Source organism: Balaenoptera ricei, chromosome 10 (genome assembly GCF_028023285.1).
Source record: "Balaenoptera ricei isolate mBalRic1 chromosome 10, mBalRic1.hap2, whole genome shotgun sequence".
In the NCBI taxonomy this organism is placed as follows: Eukaryota; Metazoa; Chordata; class Mammalia; order Artiodactyla; family Balaenopteridae; genus Balaenoptera; species Balaenoptera ricei.
In genome coordinates this window covers 2395442-2415145 of record NC_082648.1, presented here as the reverse complement: position 1 = coordinate 2415145, position 19704 = coordinate 2395442, and the positions used below count along the sequence as shown (strand labels likewise).

Below are 19704 nucleotides of genomic sequence, written 5' to 3'. Positions count from 1 at the left end.
AGGGCACCATGTGCATAGTGCTTATGAGCTTTCCAAAGGCCCCAAATATTTGAGGCCTGAAAAAAAATGCATTGGCACCTACATATGAAAGCTGAATTTTTAAATTAATCATTTCAACGTTCAAATTATTAAAAGTCCTTTCAAATTTTTATACATGAAAAAATTCATATTTAGTGAATGATATGGGTGTATTTTAGTACATTTTATAAAAAATGGGGTAGGGCCTGCCTACTAGGCCTAAGGTCTACTAAGGATAGGAGAGGCCCTGGCCACATTGGGTCTGGATGTAATCCTGAGGGCAACTGGGAACCACTCCTGGGAGCAAGAAAATGTTCTCTGTGGCTACAGTGAGGAGAATGGCTTGGAGGGGGGCCAGGCTGGAGGCCCAGCAGCTCAAGACCAGATAGCCATTTACAGCCTCCAGACTGCAGGACAGCTTCTGCTGAGTGCCAAGAGGACAGAACGATAGCATTATACAGCCCAGTTATTTTTTGATTCCTCCAGCCCCAATCTGACTCAGCATTCTAAATTTACTTAAGATTTGGGGACACAGGTTTTGCCAAATCCTTTCTCATTAAGGCCAGTGATGCTACAGTCCAGGGGAGGTGTTTAAGAGCACATGCCTTGAGTGGACAGCCATGAATGTGAACCTCAGCTCTGCTCCTAGCTGCGTGACTTGGCATAAATGATTTAACTCCTCTGAGCCTTGGATTCCTTTTCGGGCATATTACGTTCCTCGCAGAATTAAGTGAGATAAACTACGTTTACAGCGTCTCCTGCAGAATAGGTAGTGCTTAGAAGTAGTGGCTTTTATCCTATGGGTGCCATTGTTCTGAGACCTAGTCGAGTTTTCTTTACGAGGGAACAGAGGGTGGGGTAAATAATTTAAACTTTTCATCAGTCTTCTGAGGTAGAAATTCTTATCCCCATTTTGCAGATGAGGAAACTGGGGCTCAGAGATGAGATACCTCAGCTCAGTGAACTAGGGGCAGACAGTGGGGAAGCTGCACGAGCTGGCATTTTGTCTGATTTTCCCTGTGTTTGTGCACTCTCTCCAGCAGTCGGGATCTGCTTCTCCCGCCACTCCTTCTGCGCCCCATACCTCTTCCCCTTAGTCATGGCATGACTCGGGCCTGATGGCCAGCGGCCACCGCTGAGCACTGTCCTCCAGTGCCACCCACCTCTATCCCCCTTCTTCCCAGCCTTGCCTCACCTCCCTACCGCCTTGCCCCCCGATTTTACAGCTTCTGGATTTCCATTATTAAAGAGCTCGTCTCTTTGAAACTCAGAACTGCCCTGGACTGGGATGCCTTCCAGGGTCCCTCCCTTTAAAGGGTGTAGATAAGTAGGTCACATCAGGGTGGTGGGGGAGGACGCTGACTTCTTATGGGAGGAGGAAAAAATACTGCAGGTCCCATGGAGAATGGAAAACAAAATAACGGCTCCCCTCTGTCCCTGTCTCTCTGTCCCTCTGTCCCTCAGCCTCTCTGTCCCCCCGTCTTTTTTTTTTTTTAACATCTTTATTGGAGTATAATTGCTTTACAATGGTGTGTTAGTTTCTGCTTTATAACAAAGTGAATCAGCTATACATATACATATATCCCCATATCCCCTCCCTCTTGCGTCTCCCTCCCACCCTCCCTATCCCACCCCTCTAGGTGGTCACAAAGCACCGAGCTGATCTCCCTGTGCTATGCGGGTGCTTCCCACTAGCTATCTATTTTACGTTTGGTAGTGTATATATGTCCATGCCACTCTCTCACTTTGTCACAGCTTACCCTTCCCCCTCCCCACATCCTCAAGTCCGTTCTCTAGTAGGTCTGTGTCTTTATCCCCCCTGTCTTGCACAGTGACAGTCCCCTGCGGGCTGCTGTTACTGGGAAATGCATGTCGGGACAGTACAGGCGATCCTGAACTCTTGGGGTCTGGGGACACCAGTGGACGCTGCACTGAACAGAAGCTTGTCTACCGCTTGCTCTCCTCCCCCCCGCCTCCTCTTCCAGCTCCCTGCACACCCGCTAGGCTGCTGGAGAGATCTCAGCTTTCACCCAGAGCCTGCAGCTTCCGCAGCCTGGAAGCCGCCTGGGGCCGGGAAGGCCCTGGCTGTCCGTCCGGCTCACAGAGGCTGCTATGGCAACCAGAACAATCACGGGTTTGGCAAGATCTCCTGTTTCCCCACCCCCACCCCTCCCCCTCCCGAAGGCCGTTCACAGCAGGGGGTGTGGATGAGCATTAAATCATGTAGGTTGCTGGGAAAACCAGGAAGGCAGAGGCAGAGACAGGGCGTGGCACTAAAGGTCCAGCACTACCAGCCCCGCCCTGCCCTGCTATCCATAGGGACCGAGCGCTGTTTGAATCATAACACGGGGCGGCCACATTTCTAGGAAACTGCAGCTGAAGGGGAAAGGTCCCGGCTGCATGAAGGAGAGCAGCCTGGCCGCGTACAGATTAGGACTGAAAACGTGTTCCCCTGGCACGAGGCAAGCACACAAAACAGAGACCGAAGCCTGAGCCTTGTACCCGGGGGTGAACTACCCTGGTTCCTGGGTGGGGGCCGTGGAAGCAGGGAGGTCACCTCGGAGAGGCCCAGGGGTTTCCCATTTTCCTGGCTGGGGCCTGGCGAGCTCCCAGCTCCGAGGCTGGCCGTCCAGGACACCGCAGCCCTTTTGTAGTGACACGCCGGATTGCATGACCCCACCTGGCTGGTGTTTGAGAACTGCCCCTGCCCTCCCTCCTCCTGTCCCCAAGGCCCGTAGATGCAGGGCTGGGTGACGGGAGAGAGACATCCGTCTTCACCGGTGCCCTTCATCATGCTTAATCTCCCTAGCGGGGTGGGCCTGTCTAAAACACCTGTTTCCCAGGCTGCAGTAACCCCAAACCATCTCTCATCAGAGTGGGTGTAAATTCCCGCAAGTATGTGGCAGGCAGGTAGCAGCAGTGACAGTGTGGGGTGCCTGCATCAAAACGAGAAGTTTGGACTTGCGAGGCTCAGAGCCTTTGTGCTCTCAGAAAGTGACTGGCAACCCCGCCTCCCTGGCATCTGCTCCAGCCTGGGCCCTTGCTTTGCCACCCTCCCTGCCTGACCCTGGGTGGGCTGCCTTCCTCTAGGTCTGGTGCCAGTGCTACCCCTTGGCTTATCGATCTAGCATTACCCGGGAGAAACGGGGCCAGTCCTGGAGCCTCCATACTGCCCGCCGTCCCAGCATCAATCAGCCATGTCTCTCAGCAGTGGTTCTGAAACTTTATGTGCATCAGAATCACCAAGGGACGTGTTAAGATACAGATTGCTGGGCCCGGTGCCCAGGGTTTCTGATCCTGCAGATCTGGAGCGGGGACTGAGAATTTGCATTTCTAACAAGCTCCCAAGGGACGGGAAGCAGCTGCCCCAGGACCACATCTGAAAACCACTGAGCCAGCGCAGAGCAAAAAGAAACCCTAGATTTGAGTCCTGCCCTGTCACTCTCCTGCCCTGATGCTGCTGTGGCCTCCCTGAGCTTCAGTTTCTCCTCCGTTAAAGGCGGAGTCGTGGCCACGGGGGTGGGTGGCAGGGAGGATTATTTGCTTCTAGTATTCGAAAGACCCTTTCACTGTGCCTGGCAAATTGAGTACGTGGGTGAGTCAACAGATACAGTATTTATTTTACTGAGGAGTTTGTCTGCTGTCTAGATACGTGGCCCAGTGTGGTGGCTGATTTGGACAGGTCACTTGTGAGGATTCTAAGGCCCAATTAAACATCACACATCTCTGGACCTCAGTTTTCTTCTGAAGGCCTTCGGTCTGCTAGGTCTGCCCCTCCAGGTCCCATTTCTAAGCCCAGCTCTGGGAGGGGGTTAGGTCTTGGGAGGCACAGCCACGTTTTTCATTCCTTTCCCACCTCTTTCCAGGTCCTCCATCTGAGAGCCCAGGTGATTCTGCAAAGCACAGAACATCCATCACCAGAGTCATTGGTCACTTCATCCCAGAGGAGGGTGACACGGCCTTCAAGGTCCATCATGATCTGGTTCCAACCTACCTTTCTAATCATATTTCTCGCTGTCTCTCCTCCATTTACCATGTAGTCTAGACGAACTGGGTTACTCATCCTTCCCCAAAGATGCCCCATGATTTTCTGCCTTTGTTCACACTGTCCTCACCACTAGAATGTCCTCTGCCGCTCAGAGTCCTGTTCGTGCTTCCGAGTTCACCCAGTGACCACATCCTCCGAGAAGCCATCCCAGATCTTTCTGTCATCGGTCTGTCTGTCTAGCTATCACCTCTGTATCTCTCTATTTAATACAAGTGATTTTTACATTTTTCTGTGGGTGGTAGCTGGACATGCTATTAGAATCGCCAGGTATAGAATGTAACTCAGTTAGGGATGCAGCCCCCCACTCTCCAACTCGTGTCTGATAGTATCCCTCCGAAGGGGCTCAGTGGTCTGCAGGCTTGTCCCTGGATTTTGCATTTTTGAAGTCTGTTCTTGGAGCACTCTCAGATGTGAAAAACAAGAGTTGCGATACTACGTAAAACTTTTAAAAAGTGGGACAACCACTTAAAAGGAGAAGCCTACTTACATAAAAGATTAGTCAGCTGTTTATTTCTGTGGTAATCAGAGATGGGGAATTAATACATTTGTGTATATATATCCGCTATGGCTCATGGTCACAAATCTTCTCATTTGCGTATAGGCACATCTGCTTCTTTGATTTTCTTTTTTAAACTGCAGGTTTTTTTCTCTTCTAAATATAATATATGGGTTGGTAGAAAACATGTAGAGGAAATAAAAAGTAAAAATATAACAAAAGTGAGAGAAGAAAATAAGTATTTATAATCCAGAAATAACCAGTATTAACATTTTGGCGTGTTTCTTGTGAATAGTTTTCCTGCACGTATTTACTCTATATGATTTTTAAAGGAAATTGGGATAAATGTTTTTATACTTCTGTATAAACATTCTGAATATATTACTTTTTTGAATTAAGATATAATTAGCATTTTGGTATTCCTTTAAATAGTCTTCCCAAACATTGAAAAAAAATATTCCATGTTACCATTCACAGAGGTACCAAAATTTACTTAACCATTCCTTCAATGTTGGACACTCCATTTTTGTTATGAATAATATTTCAGTGAACATCCTCACACCTCTGAACATGTGTCTGATTATTAGACTGATTCTAGAAGTGGGGTTACTGGGTCATTTTTAAGTCTCTTGATACGTACTAACAAGTTGTTTTCTGGACTTCCATTTGAAAATATTTCCCGAGCACTTTGTCTACAGCCTCCTATTCATGAGTAGTTTTTTCTCCACTCCCATTGCATTCTATCTGTCTCTTGCTGTACTTCACCCCTTCCACACTGCATTTGCATTTGGTATGTACGAGTCTTAGTTATTCTACTAGGAGACCATCTCCGACCATCTTCCTGTCTGCTTCCACTTCCAGCACAGGTGGAAAAAAGGGGGCGGAGGACTGAATCTATTTAGGGGAATCTGCAAACAGGAGAAGAGCTCAGTTTGGGAAGGAGCAGGGAGAGCAGCTTGGACTCCACACTCCGGGTCGGGGTGCAACGCTGGTTGAAGGGGAAGAAAGGGATTGTCCTCACCCCTTCATACATCCAGACTCTGGGAGCTGGGGAAAGATGGAAAACGAGTCAAGTCCAGAGCCTGGGAGGGGGGCGGGTCCCGTCGTTCCCCGGGTAGGGGCAACCTGCTTTGAGGACTGTGTCACTCTTTTTCACTCGGAACTGTCCCACTACAGCCATCCCAGGCTCACAGGTCCTGACCTGGGAAAGCACCTGCAGTGTTGATTGCAGAAGCTTAAATTAATGCTTTTTAGATTGGAGTTCCCCAAACTTCAGCTGTACCTTGTTCGAGATTTCAGTGTTTTAGTGAAAAGAAACCAGCAGTACGCACAGACACACACACCCGTGATTCATATCATCTGAACCATCACACTTCTGAACAGGTAAGACATACAGTTGTTCAAACATTCAGGGTGTGACCACGTGAGTCGCAAGGTCTGCCTAAGGTATTAAAGTGTATCATGCCACTTACTTTAGCGTCATCCTAAGCAGTAAAAATTTTGAAATCACAGGTTTAATGGATTAGTTACACTTTTTGTAATACACACTAAAACTATAACGATAACCGTGACAATAAAAAATTGTCAGGGACTTCCCTGGTGGCACAGTGGATAAGAATCCGCCTGCCAATGCAGGGGACATGGGTTCGATCCCTCGTCCGGGAAGATCCTACATGCCGCGGAGCAACTAAGCCAGCATGCCACAACTACTGACCCCACGTGCCACAACTACTGAAGCCCACACACCTAGAGCCCATGCTCCACAACAAGAGAAGCCACTACAAGGAGAAGCCCGTGCACCACAACAAAGAGTAGCCCCTGCTCGCCGCAACTAGAGAAAGCCCACGTGCAGCAACGAAGACCCAATGCAGCCAAAAATAAATTAAAAAATTAAAATCTTAAAAAAAAAAAATCTTTCCAAAAGAATTGTCAGCCATTGGTAGTACCTTTTCTACCCATCGGTGGTAATTATACTACATCTTTGGGAAACACCGTTTTAACTAAACAGTTTATATTATAGTTAATTGTGTATATTTCCTTCACTTAATTATAAGCTTTCTAAGGTCAGGTATCATGGTTTCTTTGGTGCTTGGAGTGCTGAAGCTCAATAAATATTTTTCTTTCTTTGGTTTGGTTTGTTTTGGTGATGTGGTACTGAGCAATAAGACTTAACCTATGTACTTAACATAAGTGAAGTCTCTAAGGTCAGGATTATAGAGGGGAGAACAATATTTATATGGTAAAGAAAGTTGCCTGGTTTAAATACTGTGCTATCATTATTTGGACTGGGGTGATTAGGATGGAACACAGTAAATCGTTCACATTCTAGCTGTCATTCTTGGAATAAATAACACATTTACAAGTTTAAGAATTAGTCTTGGGGTTATAGAACAGAGCAACATTATTTAGCTCATATAGAAATTCAACCCACTATATTGACCTCATGAAATAAGATAACTTTTCTATACCTAGCAAGCATGGAGTGAAGTATATTGTCAATTCATTGATCAGAGGGCACGAGTTGAATGAATGGATAAAATGCTGAGTTACAGTCAATAGAGCTTTACCACCCCTGGGAAACCATCCCCCAAACAGAGCAGGAACTATTTATTCAGTCAGTAATATCCCAGGGTCTTTATACATGTCTTTCCTCTGGATTTCACGTGGCAGCTGCCATGTGAGGAGAGGGTGAAATCGTGCCACGAGGTGACAGACACCTCCACCTGTCCTTAACCGAAGCTCACCTTCTCAGATGACTGCAGTTTCCCCAAAAGGATCCAAGACTTAATGTGATCCAGAGAGCTGGTCGGGAAGTTGTGGAAACTAATGGATAACCTTCTGACCAACCAAGTAAACAAATGACCTAAGGGAGGTGTGAATAAGATTCCAGAATAAAAGAGTATATTAGGGACTTTCCTGGTGGCGCAGTGGTTAAGAATCCACCTGCCAATGCAGGGGACATGGGTTCGATCCCTGGTCCGGGAAGATCCCGTATGCCGCGGAGCAACCAAGCCCACGTGCCACAACTACTGAGCCTGTGCTCTAGAGCCCACGAACCACAACTACTGAGCCTGCGTGCCACAACTACTGAAGTCTGCGCACCTAGAGCCCATGCTCCGCAACAAGAGAAGCCACCGCAATGAGAAGCTCACGTACCGCAACGAGGAGTAGCCCCCGCTCGCCACAACTAGAGAAAAAGCCCACGTGCAGTAACGAAGACCCAAAGCAGCCAAAAATAAATAAATAAAAAATAAAAATAAATTTAAAGAAAGAAGTGTATTAAGAGAGAGAGAATAACTCTCCTTCTAGTGAAGAAGAGAAGGGCACCCTCATGGCAGCTACCTGCCAGAGGTAGAGAGATGTTTTTCAAGGTCTGGCTGGTCCTTCTTCCGCAGTCCTACCGACCTCTTTCTTTCTGAACCTTTCTTTCAAGTGCAGAGTCCTTAGCCTGTAACTTAGGATTGTTTGACCCATCCGCACATAAGAAACTTGTTCTTCAGGGACTGAAAATGAACAGTACTGTTTCCTTAGCTACTCAGGATCCAGTGGAAGCAAGAACCAGACGAAGTAAAAAGAGAAAACACCCCTGGTCAGAAACTTGGGTTGGAGTCCTGACTGACGACCTTATAGTTGACCCCCTCATGGTTTCCTTAACTCCTTCATTGAACAGATATTTTCTGAGCAACTGCTGTGTACCAAGTGCAGCTCTGGACACTAGGGATCCAGCAATAAATAAACAGAGGAGGCCCTGCTCTCATGGAGTTTATGTCCTGATAAGAGTGATCAGGTTGAATAAGTAAGCAATAAACAAATAGCGTAACTGCAGATAGTGATGGATAAGGACAAACTGGGAGGAGGTTTTCTCTGAGAGCAGGGAGGGAAGGTCTCCCCGAGGCAGTGGCATTCCAGCCAAGACCTGAATGTGTTAGAGGAGACCAGGCAAGCAAAAGAGCATTCCAGGTGGAGGGACCAGCAAACGAGGTGGGACCACGTTTGGGGCTGGATGACAAGGAAAGCCACACTGAGATGTGGTCATACTGCACCAATGGTTTGGACACAGGTCTCCAAGCAATCCTAGAACCTCCCTGGTTTTGTCCCAGGGGTGGAGGGGCCGAGGCGGAGGCTCCCACCACCCTGCCCCACACACCCAGGAGCTCCCCTTCGATCTGAAGCATGTATGGGGTGCTGCTTACGATTGTGCTTGAAGAACAGATTCTGTGATCAAAAATGCTTGATCTCCAGAGTCCTTCTCCATCCTTCAGCTGTTCGACCCTGAAAGTTTCTCATCAACCTCTGTGGTCTCTAAATTAGGAGGGTCGACCTTGTTCAGTAGACAGAGTCAGAAAGTACTGATCCCAGCGACCTGACCCCCTCCCACCGGAACCCTCCTCTGCCTACTGCGATGCTGGACTGGACCTTCGGGTGCCGCCACACCTGTCCCAGGGAGGGGAGCACAGGCCTCTGCTTCCTCCTGGTCAATTACCCTGATGTCCTTCCCTTGCCCTGTTCAAATGAGACGCTCTGTCCTGTGGGGAGATTTGGGGAATGGCTCCAGTTTTTTCCAAGCTGTGAAATGCAGAGCTGGCCAGCTGCCCCCTCCCTAACCCCAAACTCCTATCTTTCCCCCTCTCTGGAGAACTGCCTGGCAGCCCTCAAATAAGTCCTGGGGTTTGGGGAAAAGAACCCTGCGGAATGTGAAATGGTTTTCTGGTAATACCAGCGTAATTAACTCTTTGACAGGAGGAAGCAGAGGCCAAGAGGGATTTAAACAGTACATTTCTCACATATTTCAGAACAAGCGGAGGACCAGGCAGGGAAGCAGAGACAAAGGGAATAGACGCAAGGGGAGAATATCAAGTGACCAAAACATTTATCCTTCCTCCCCAACTTCACCTCTGCTCCCCGTCTCCACTCCCCTTTCTCCCACAGAGAACTTACTGGAAGGTCGATGATTCCGCTTTCTGGTTCCATCCTGCTGCCTTCACAGGCCAGTGTTGGTCAGACGGCGTGGGCTGCCCAGGCTCTGCCTTCTGGTCTCTGCTGTTTTCTCTGGGTGGGAGAGAGCTCCCGGCTGCCGGGACAGACCTGCTATCCACCCGTCTGATGTGGGATGCCGTCCTGGCCTCAGCCCCTGGGGAGTGTACACGTGCATACACGTGTGTGTATGTGTGTGTGTGTGCCCACGTGTGCACGCTCCAGGCAGTGGCATGTGGCACGTTGACAGGTGGCCTTTTGAGTTGGTGGTGACAGCATTGTTTACCCCCCCCAGTGGCCCCAACGCCCCTCCTGCCCGAGAGGAGCCGTCTGAGGTCACCCAGTCTGCTTTGAGCTAGAGCTTTACTAAACCCTGTGGATTTATCCTGGAAATTGAGGAACAGCCTGAGGACACCGTCTGACTTCACGCTGGTGGAACTGAGTGGGGTCTCCAGTCACCAAGGGTGGGTGGCCTCCAGCATATTCCCAAGACTGAGGCTTAGGGATTTCTGCTCTTTCCTTTGTTCCCTCTGTCCCTAAAAGTTAAAAAAAAAAATTGTAGTTTACCTAATAGACCCAAAGCATAAGCCTTATTCTACGAAGTGAGTGAACAATACATTTTTATTGACAGGTTGGTTGTCATTTTCTCCCTTGATTAGCTAGAAAGAGAGCAGAAAAAAGTTGTGCTTTCAAATTCTGTTTATGCAAGGAGTTGCATTTTCCCTGCTTTTAAAATAAAGCTACCAGGAATGAGTCTTTTTTTTTGGGAAGGTTTTCTTTCTCTTGTTTACCTTAGAGCCGAAAACTCCTCGGGCTTGTTTCTGAAGCTGGTTTTAGACACCAGCTTGTGCATGTGTGGGCGTGAGAGGCGATGTTAAGCGTGTAATCCAGTTTAAAGGTGGGGGGAGAGTGGCAGAGTCACAAATGTACTCCTGCCACCCTCAAATGTGCAACAATAAAAAGGGCAATTTCTTTATTTCTACTGAATGATCTAATATGTTTATAAGTGCCCATCCTGCTGGACAAGTGGTGAGAGGGAGGGCTGGACCGTGAGATGAGGACTATATTTCAACCTAATCTAATAAACACACTTGGATTTTTTTAAAAAGAGTTATTTATTTATTTATTTATTTATTTTATTTTTGGCTGCGTTGGGTCTTCGTTGCTGCGCGCAGGCTTTCTCTAGTTGCGGCGAGCGGGGGCTACTCTTGGTTGCTGTGCACGGGTTTCTCATTGCGGTGGTTTCTCTTGTTGCGGAGCGTGGGCTCTAGGCGCGCGGGCTTCTTTAGTTGCAGCACATGGGCTCAGTAGTTGTGGTTCGCGGGCCCTAGAGCACAGGCTCAGTAGTTGTGGCGCACGGGCTTAGCTGCTCCGCGGCATGTGGGATCTTCCCAGACCAGGGATCGAACCCGTGTCCCCTGCAGTGGCAGGCGGATTCTTAACCACTGTGCCACCAGGGAAGTCTGAACATACTTGGATTTAATTTAAATAGTAAACAGTCCAGTTTAGATAGAATGCACAGTCTTTCCAGTTTCCACCCCTCTTCCGCACAGGAGAGGGGTGTGGTTTCCAAATGCTTGGTGGTGGAGGAGTGGTGGCCTGTCCATCTCTGCTGGTTTCTACTCTGGAGTTGTTGGCAGGGGCCAGGCCCCCGCTGGATTGGTGACTGCTGGGGTGAGGCTGGGCCTGCTCCTGGGCCTCCTGCTGGCGTCGGTGGCTCATGGCTGTGGCCAGGATAACTCGTGGTCCTTCTCTCTTTGCTCTTAGGGACGTGGTGGGCTCCCTTGCTGACTCTGCCCCATCTGGGCTCTGGTGGTGACTGGACCATCTGAGACCTGCTATGACTCAGATGCCCTCCCAGTGGTCCCATCCTAGTGGTCCCGGCTCAGTGGTCTCCTCGCCGCCCCCCCCCCCCCCAAAGACGATTCCCTCTGGAAACCCTCCTACCAGACGCTCGGCTCTTGGTCCTGAGTCTCTGGAGAAGGACAAGCTCAGCCCCACTTCTGGTGAAGAATTTGCTTTGATGGGGCTGCTCCAGGTTGGTGCAGGGGCAGCCTTTAGGGTGGTCTCCTTCCAGACCCCAAAATGGGAGTGAGAGATAGAGCCCACCCTCTTCTCAGCGTTCCTTCCAAGATCTACCGTAACATCCATCCCCTGCATCCTCCACCACAGTGCCACTAAGTAAACAAACACTCTTCTAAGCTCTTCAACACTCACTCACTCTGTTCTCATAACAATTCTGCAAGGAAGGTAATACCATTACCCCTGTTTTACAGATGAGGAAACAGAAACACAAAGAGGTTAAATTGCCCAGGGTTGAACCAAGATTTTAACCCAGGCAATCTGGATTCAGAGTCATGCTCTTACCCATGATTTTGGCTCAGAGAGGGGAGATGGACACCCATGTCAGAATACCTGCTTTCTCTTCCTCTGCTTTCCTTCTTCCCACAATCCACATAATCTAGGATCAGAAAAGGTGGGCTTTGTCTTCTTTTTTCTGTTTGGTTGGGACTTGCCTTATGTGGGACTCTATGATAATAATCCAAAAAGGAAATAAAGAAATTTAGAAAATCCTCGTTCTCGACAAAACCTGGCTATCAAAAATATCGTCTTGCTGCAAAACCTTATTTTGGATGTCAGAAGCAAAATATCAACTATTAATTTCTCCTTGCAGTTCTATTTGTAACAATCCCAATCATCCTGTAGACAATATGGATGCACCTGGCTAAATAGAGGGGAAATCAGAACATGAAAATTCAAAAGAGAATATCACCTGAATATATTCACCCCCCAAATCCTTATTAATAACCACATTGGTTTTAAAAGGAAACAGCTGTAATTGGCTATAATAATGGTTTTAGTTTGGCAAGATTTTCCTGGATTTGGGCCTTTCCCCACCTCATAAGCATCATTTGGAAGTAAATAACAAGCAGGATTTAGAAAGTGGTTTATCTTCTGTGACTCTGGACCAGGGCTCGGCAAACTTTTTCTGTAAAGGGACAGAGAACAGATATTTTTTAGCCTTTTAGGCCATCTGGTTTCTGTTGCAACTACTCAACTCTGCTATTGCAGCCTGAAAGCAGCCATAGACAATATGTAAATAAGGGACTGTTGCCATGTTTCAATAAAACTTTATTTACAAAAACAGATAGTGGACCCAGTTTGGCCCTACAGGTCATAGTCTGCTGACTTCTGTTTCTAAACAGAAAGAGGATCTGGAGTCTTCATTATCACAGCCATGTCCAAGCTCCCAGACCAGGTCCTTTTTTAAAAATTTATCTTATTTTTTATAACCTTTTTTTAAAAATTGAAGGATAGTTAATTTATAATGTTGTGTTAGTTTCAGGTGTACAGCAAAGTGATTCAGTTATATGTGTGTGTATATATGTGTGTGTGTGCATATATTTACATATATGTTGTGCATGTGTGTGTGTATATATATATATGTTCTTTTTCAGATTCTTTTCCATTATAGGTTATTACAAAATATTGAATATGGTTCCCTGTGCTAAATAGTAGGTCCTTGTTGTTTATATATTTTATATATAGTAGTGTGTATATGTCAATCCCAAACTCCTAATTTATCCCCCCTGCTCCCCCCGCCACTATCCCCATTGGTAACCATAAGTTTGTTTTCTATGCCAGACCACGTCTTTCAAGTCTTATTCCCACTTGAGAGGCGACAGCTGAGCTCCCACTGCAAGGATAATATGACATAAAATAAAAAATACATGCCTTTATGAGACACATGCATGGAAAGTTAAGCTCTAGTGGAGAGTACTTCTGACCTTTGGCTGTAATACTGAAACTATACCTACAAGGAGGCTCTTCAGTCTGTTTCTCTTTACTGCTAGGGTGACTTCTGCAGTGGGAAGCCCAAGGGACATTTTTAGGGAAACTGCCTCTTGGGAAGTATGAATTTTTATTTTTAATATGCTTGAACTTATAGATAAGTAAACACTCAGAGCAACTCAGGAAGTGGTCATGGGATAGGGGGCCTACTGTGAGACCTGAGGGCTGTCTTGCTATGTAGGAGGAGCAAAGAGCTGTCGGGTCCTACAGAAACCAGCAATAAGAAGACCCCTTAATGCTGAATTGTGAGAGAAGCCCTGGGGTGAAAACCGGGTGACCTGGGATCCTGTGTGTTCTGAGTCACTGTAGGTTCTCAGGCACATCACTGAACCTCTCTGGGTCTTATATTCTCCTTCGTGCAAAGTGATGCTGTCAAAAAAGATGATTCCTAAATCCCTTCAGCTCTTAAATTCTGTTTCTAATGTGTGTTTATATTAAACACTTCTTGTGTAACAGTATAAGATCTCAGATCCAGGTCTGAATTTTAGTAAGTAAAAGTTAAGGATTTCTCAAAGAGTCTTTATGTAATTAGACAAATTTTAGGAAAAATTACCCCTATCTGTTACCTTTGCTAGTGGAGACGGGGCAGACATACAACGAACAAGATACAGAAGTGAGAATAAAGGCACACTTCAGAACATACTTACAAACTCATTTATGCTCACTTACACATTAATTCAGCCACTTCCAAAGTCACTGCTCCAGGAATCCTAGAGCTAGGATGGATGGGAAAGGGAAACTTTTGGGGGGATCTTTGGAGAGAGCTACCAGTGCAGGGACTGATAAGGAGCCCAGTTGGCCAAAGGGATCATTAAGAATGAGGCTGGGTGACTCTGGCACTTTCCAACAGAACATTTCCATCTTCACTGTTTGGCAAAACAACCATTAGTCACATGGAGGAATTGAGCACATGAAATGTGGCTAGTGTGACAGAATCTGAATTTTAAATTTTATTTAATTTCAGTATGTTTACATTTAAATAGCCAGTAGCTACCATATTGGACAGTGAAGTTCGAAACCAAAATTCGTACATTCAAAGTATTTCTGAGCAGTGGCCACCACGTATTAAACATTCCCACCATGGACATGCATCTCTCGATGCATGTTCAGTAGGCAAAGGGTGATTTGACATGAATAGGAACTCAGGGCACACAGCTCTCACGGGAATGCCCCACGAAGCCCAGGGATGCTCTTGGTGGCGGTAAGTAAAATTCCCCTGTGCTCTTTTGCATTCAGAGGACGGGGATTTTAACTGTGACTCACAGTTCTCTGAATGATTAATAACAGGGCCTCCTCGTGTTGGTACGAAACACCTCTCACCTCTGTGATTAAAAGGTGCCTGGCACTCTCTTGGGGGCTTAAGGGAGAGTAATAGCTGATGTCTTCTTAGTAGTAGGAGAGAGAGACTGCAAACTTTTCAAAGCAAGGGAACCGTTTCTTAGATGAAATCTTGTACAGATATTACTATAAAGCAGGTTAAAGTGAAGCTGCTGGGACCCTGGAGTCACATCACTCCCGCCTCACCTGTCCCATCCTCTATTTCTCAAGTTATCCCTTAAGGTACCTCCTGGGAACCCCTCAAATTCTGAGCAGGTAGCATGGTTCATAAGCCTCTAAGGGCCTTTGGGTGTGTCGGGGCTGGGTGATCACAAGTCACACAAAATTGTGTGGAGTTTTTCAAGTCTTGAAATGACATATTAGGGGAAAAAAAGAACAGGAAGAAGAACATTTTAAAAGCACAGTCAGAATTATGGCCGTTTACCCCAGCAGCAGGTCGATGCTGGTCCACAGAGCCTCTTTGCTGACAGAGTGTCCCCAGACAGTGAAGTCTGAGTGTCACTGTGGCACCAGGACTTGGGCTTGGGTGTGGGGAGGATGGAGGCCAGCAGGTGCCGCGAGGAGCAGGTGGGAGAGGGGCTGTGCACGCGGCCCCAGGACTGGCGGGAAGGGCGGGGCTCAGGCAGTGCTGCTGTGGAGTTCTGAGCAGAGCGCGGAAATCAGAGCCCAGAGACCGAGGCCGAGGTACCGGTCCAGCCACTGCATCTTACAGGTGGCGGGCGGCTTAGTGGTGAACGTGGAATTCGAGAGTTGGAAGCCAAGGTTCCTTGTTACCCCTTTAATCCCGTGGATGTGTACATGTGAGTGTGTGTGTTTGTGTATGTGTGTGTGCACGTGTGTGTGACACAGCTAATATGGGGAGAGTTGCTTATGATTTCAAAGAACTCTGTACATACTTTATTTCATTTAACCCTCCCAGTGACCCAGTTGCAATTTACAGATGAGGAAACTGAAACCAAAGTGACCAGCCCAGGATCAGGCAACTTCCAGGTGATGGAGGCAAGCCTCGTTCTAAGATGTCTTCTTTCCAGTTCTTTCTGTTTTCTCCATGGGTGAGTGCTTAACACACGCAGAGACACACCAGTGTGATCTAGAGTAGGATGTCTCACACACACACACTCTATCATTATTGCTACCTGTGCAGTAGAGCTCGGGTTTTTGAAGACAGTATCTCACTATCACCTAAGGACACAGACCTAGTTTTAACCCCTGGTCCTGCTATTTACTAGTTTGTGTGTGTGTGTGTGTGTGTGTGTGTGTGTGTGTGATGGACTTTATTTTGTAGAGCAGCTTTAGGCTCACGGCACAGTCGAGCACATAGCATAGAGGGTCCCTGTAGACACCCCCCCACGTGCACAGTCTCCTCCACTGTCACATCCCCGCCACAGGGGTACCTCTTTTACAGTCAGGAAACCTACATCACATGTCATGATCACCCAAAGTCCTAGGCGTACATTAGGGTTCGCTCTTGGTGTCATACGTTCTATGGGTTTTGACTAGCTGTGTTGAGCAAGTGACTTTGCTTCCTTTCACCTGGTAAAAGCGGGGACCACAGTGCCTGATTTATCAAGATCATTGTGAGGATGAAACTAAATCCGATCATGGACGTAAAGCAAACTACCTGCCTGGCACGGAGTAAGAAGAACTCCATAATGGAGCTAACGATAATTTTCATGTGAGGATCACCGGCGTGAGCCTGGCTGTTTAACTCTCCTGAGAGCTTCCCCTGTTTTCATCTCAGCCCAGAGCCTCGAGTCTGAGCCTAGAAAATTCTGCCGGAGATGAGTTCTAAAGGTCCTTAAAGACGCTGGTGTATGAAGGTCTGGTGCTTGGAGGATGCAGTTTGGGTTAAGCGGGATAAAGTGTGCAGACCTTCACGGGACATTCGTGGTGGCAGGGTGGGGGAACAGCACCAAAAGTTCGGATTTGGATGCTCACCAAGAGAAGCAGGAGGGGAAGAGGAAGCGCAGGAGGGGATGTCAGAGGGCGGGGCTGCTGCTTGGGCTCTGTGAGTGTGAAATACAGAAACCTCGGTGGGATTTTTGTCAGAGACCTTTAATGCCGCGAACTGTGGAAAATACAAACGGGATTATCCTGCGCGTTTATACCGCCCTCCTTCCCTCTGCTCACCTCTGGATACCTTCGCAGGGGGGAGCGTGGTGGGGGGCATTCAAAGGAGCCAACTCCAGCATCCCTCCTGTTTTCCTGGTGAGCAGCCCTACTGAAAAGGCTTTGTGCTAAACGCTCTCAGTTGCTCTTCTGACAGCCAGTTCCTCCGCCGCTGTTCTCGCAGCAGCTAGAGTGCACACGGCAGTATTTACTTCACCATCTTGTGTACAGCTAGTCTGGAAACCCTTGGAGAACAGGACCGTGGCTTCTGCTTCTGAAGCTCCCAGAGCAGTCAGCCCGAGTGGGTGCACACAGGGCCGTGATCCTGGGCTTCTGACAGGTCCTTCTGCAGAGCGTGGTGCTGGCTCCCAAACCAAGTCAGAGGCCCAAAGAGACTCTTGTTGGAAACACTGGGTAACTCAGACCCGAGAGAGGGGTGCAGAACTAGAAGCCCAGTTTCCTACTCACATGTCAGAATGTGGCCTTAGGTGAGTCATTTCCTATCTGTTATCTTGGTTTTACTCATCTGCAAAATGGGGAGAACAATTTTATAAAGGAACATGTATTCATTTTTTTTTCTTGATTAAAAAAGTAATATATGTTCATTACAGAAAATGTAGAATACACAGAAGGATAAGCAATAAAATAAAAATCACCCAAAGATAAAAAATTATTACAAATTTTAAGATGGCAGCAGCATAACATTAAACCAAGTTCGGAGCCCTTCCAAGTACCAGGCCCCATGTGGCCACAGTCATATGCCGCTGGCTCTTTCTAGTCCCTCCTCAAAATAATAATAAGATCATTTATTGGTGCTTTCTATGTGTCAAGTGTTTCACTTAAATTAGTTCTAATTTAATTCAACTTTCCTGAAATAAATCTTGTTCTTTCCCCACCCTCTCCATTTTGCAGATAAGACAACAGGGGAGCAGAGAGTTTATACAGGTAGTAAGCAGCGGAGACCATATTCACACCTTAGTTTTTCTGACTGCAGGTCCATGCTTTCTCTAACTATGGCACACTGCCTCTCATACTAACTTATAAATCAGTAAAAAAAAAATTTCATCAAATTGAGATTATACTATATGTAAAACCGTGCATTCTTTCCATTTTATACCATGAGTACTTTCTTCCTAACGTGTCTTAGTCGGTTCGGGCTGCTGTAAGAAAGTACCACAGACTGGGTAGCTTATGAACAACAGAAATTTATTGCTCCCTGTTCTGGAGGCTGGAGGTCCGAGATCAGGGTACCAGCGTGGCTGGGTGAGGGCCGTCTTCCAGGCTACAGACCTCTCTTTGTAACCTCACGTGGTAGAAGGGGCCAGGGGCCTTCGAGCTTTTATAAGAGCACTAATCCCATTCAGAAGGGCTCCATCCTTGTGAACTAATCACCTTCCAAGGCTCCGCTTAATAACATTACCTTTGGGGGTTAGGATTTCAACATGTGAATTTGGTAGGGGACAAAGACATTCAGACCATAGACTGTCATTAAATACAGGAGAAAATTAGAAGTGGCTATTTGTGACAAATAGTGAAGTTCCAGATGCACAACACTGAGAATAATTCCACTGCAAGATGATATTAAATACAAAGCATGAATGATCCAAAGCAGGAAAATGTAGCCAGTGGAGACTGAACCTACATCCCCCATCTGATAAGTAGACCATAAACATCTCACTCTCCCTGCTCAGAATGTCCTCCATATTAAGGAAGATATCTTTGCATATCCTCAATAGCCAAGAAGATATTTGTCAAATTTTACTTTCTACAATTTGCCAAAGGAAATCAATAGGGTTTGTTTTCCAACCACACATAAAATTATTATATTGAATATAATTTCAGCCTTCCCCTTGGAGACACACCTACACACGCATGCACGCATGCACACATGCTCAAATATCCCTGTAGGAGGTGTGCACTTGCCTTCTCCCCCTTGGCAATCACTGAGCTATGTGTAAAAAGAACCAGTTCTGAAACTAATATTAAAGACCTTACCATACACCATTCCAGACTCTGGGAAATGTAATCTCTCTAAGTCTCAGTAGCCACATCTGTAACATGGAGCCCATAAGAGCTCCTCCAACAGTGTAACGAGGAAAGGTCCTAATAGGTAGGCCTTTCCCAAAGCTAGGGGTTTCTAAGCCAAGAGCCAAGCTTAAGTCACTGCAAATTAGAATTTCTTTGGAGGCCTTAGTTCCTCAGTGAAAACTGCCACCATATTTGTGGTCCCAGGGATCAGGAACTGGGGACTGGGGGGCGGGGCGGGCCTGAAGGCCTCCTCCTATACGTCACACACGCCGCGATTTTTTTTTTTTTTTTCTGGTGAACTGTGGTTTAAAGGAAGACAGTGTACAATTAACCTTTTAGGTGAAAGAAAAATTACAAAATGCAGCCTTAGGGGTGCGTGAGGGAAAGAACACACATGTCGTGGCAGTTGTCACTCCCTGGAGTCAACCGAATCTTGGGGAGCTGAAGCAGCTGAGTCAGGGACACCAGCCTGAGGCCAGTTTCTTCGATAACAGTGTCCGGCGATGCCATCCCCTCCCCCCACCCCGAAGGTGAAGGGCACTGGGGTAGACCTAGATGACGTGGAACCCTTTGCCGGCAAGCACTCTGAACCCGATGTTGTACAAGGAGATCTGATGAGGAATAACATCATTAGACTTTAGGTAGACACAATGCGTGTGCAACGTGTTCTTCCCCCAAATCGCCGTGTCCTGAGCGTGCCCCCTGGAAGATGGCCCCAGGTCAGTCACAGAAGAAGGCGGGGACAGGCATGGATTGGTCCCCGTGTTGTGTGCACCGCTCTCTGTCGTGGGCAACCTTTCCGCCCTGCCCCCGGCTTGGAGCTGTTTTTCTCTCCGCTGTT

General features: G+C 47.2%; 1 protein-coding gene and 1 long non-coding RNA gene across 4 annotated transcripts in view; one reads left to right on the top strand and one right to left on the bottom strand.

Annotated features, from left to right (window-relative positions):
• Positions 1-9581, bottom strand: part of NINJ2 (ninjurin 2) — a 69016-nt gene extending 59435 nt beyond the window's left edge. Inside the window, exon 1 of the mRNA XM_059935074.1 lies at positions 9501-9581. Coding sequence (XP_059791057.1) covers positions 9501-9533 — 33 coding nt within the window. The 5' untranslated portion in view covers positions 9534-9581. The remainder of the gene's footprint in view (positions 1-9500) is intronic.
• The window catches only part of LOC132372890 (uncharacterized), a 103488-nt gene that overhangs the window by 55980 nt on the left and 27804 nt on the right, over positions 1-19704 (top strand). The window contains exon 5 of one of the 3 annotated variants that reach the window (XR_009505271.1): positions 15667-15774. The exons of the other annotated variants lie outside the window; for them this stretch is intronic. This is a non-coding gene — a long non-coding RNA (uncharacterized LOC132372890). Of the gene's footprint in view, positions 1-15666; positions 15775-19704 lie in introns of those variants that run through there. 3 annotated transcript variants of the gene reach the window in all.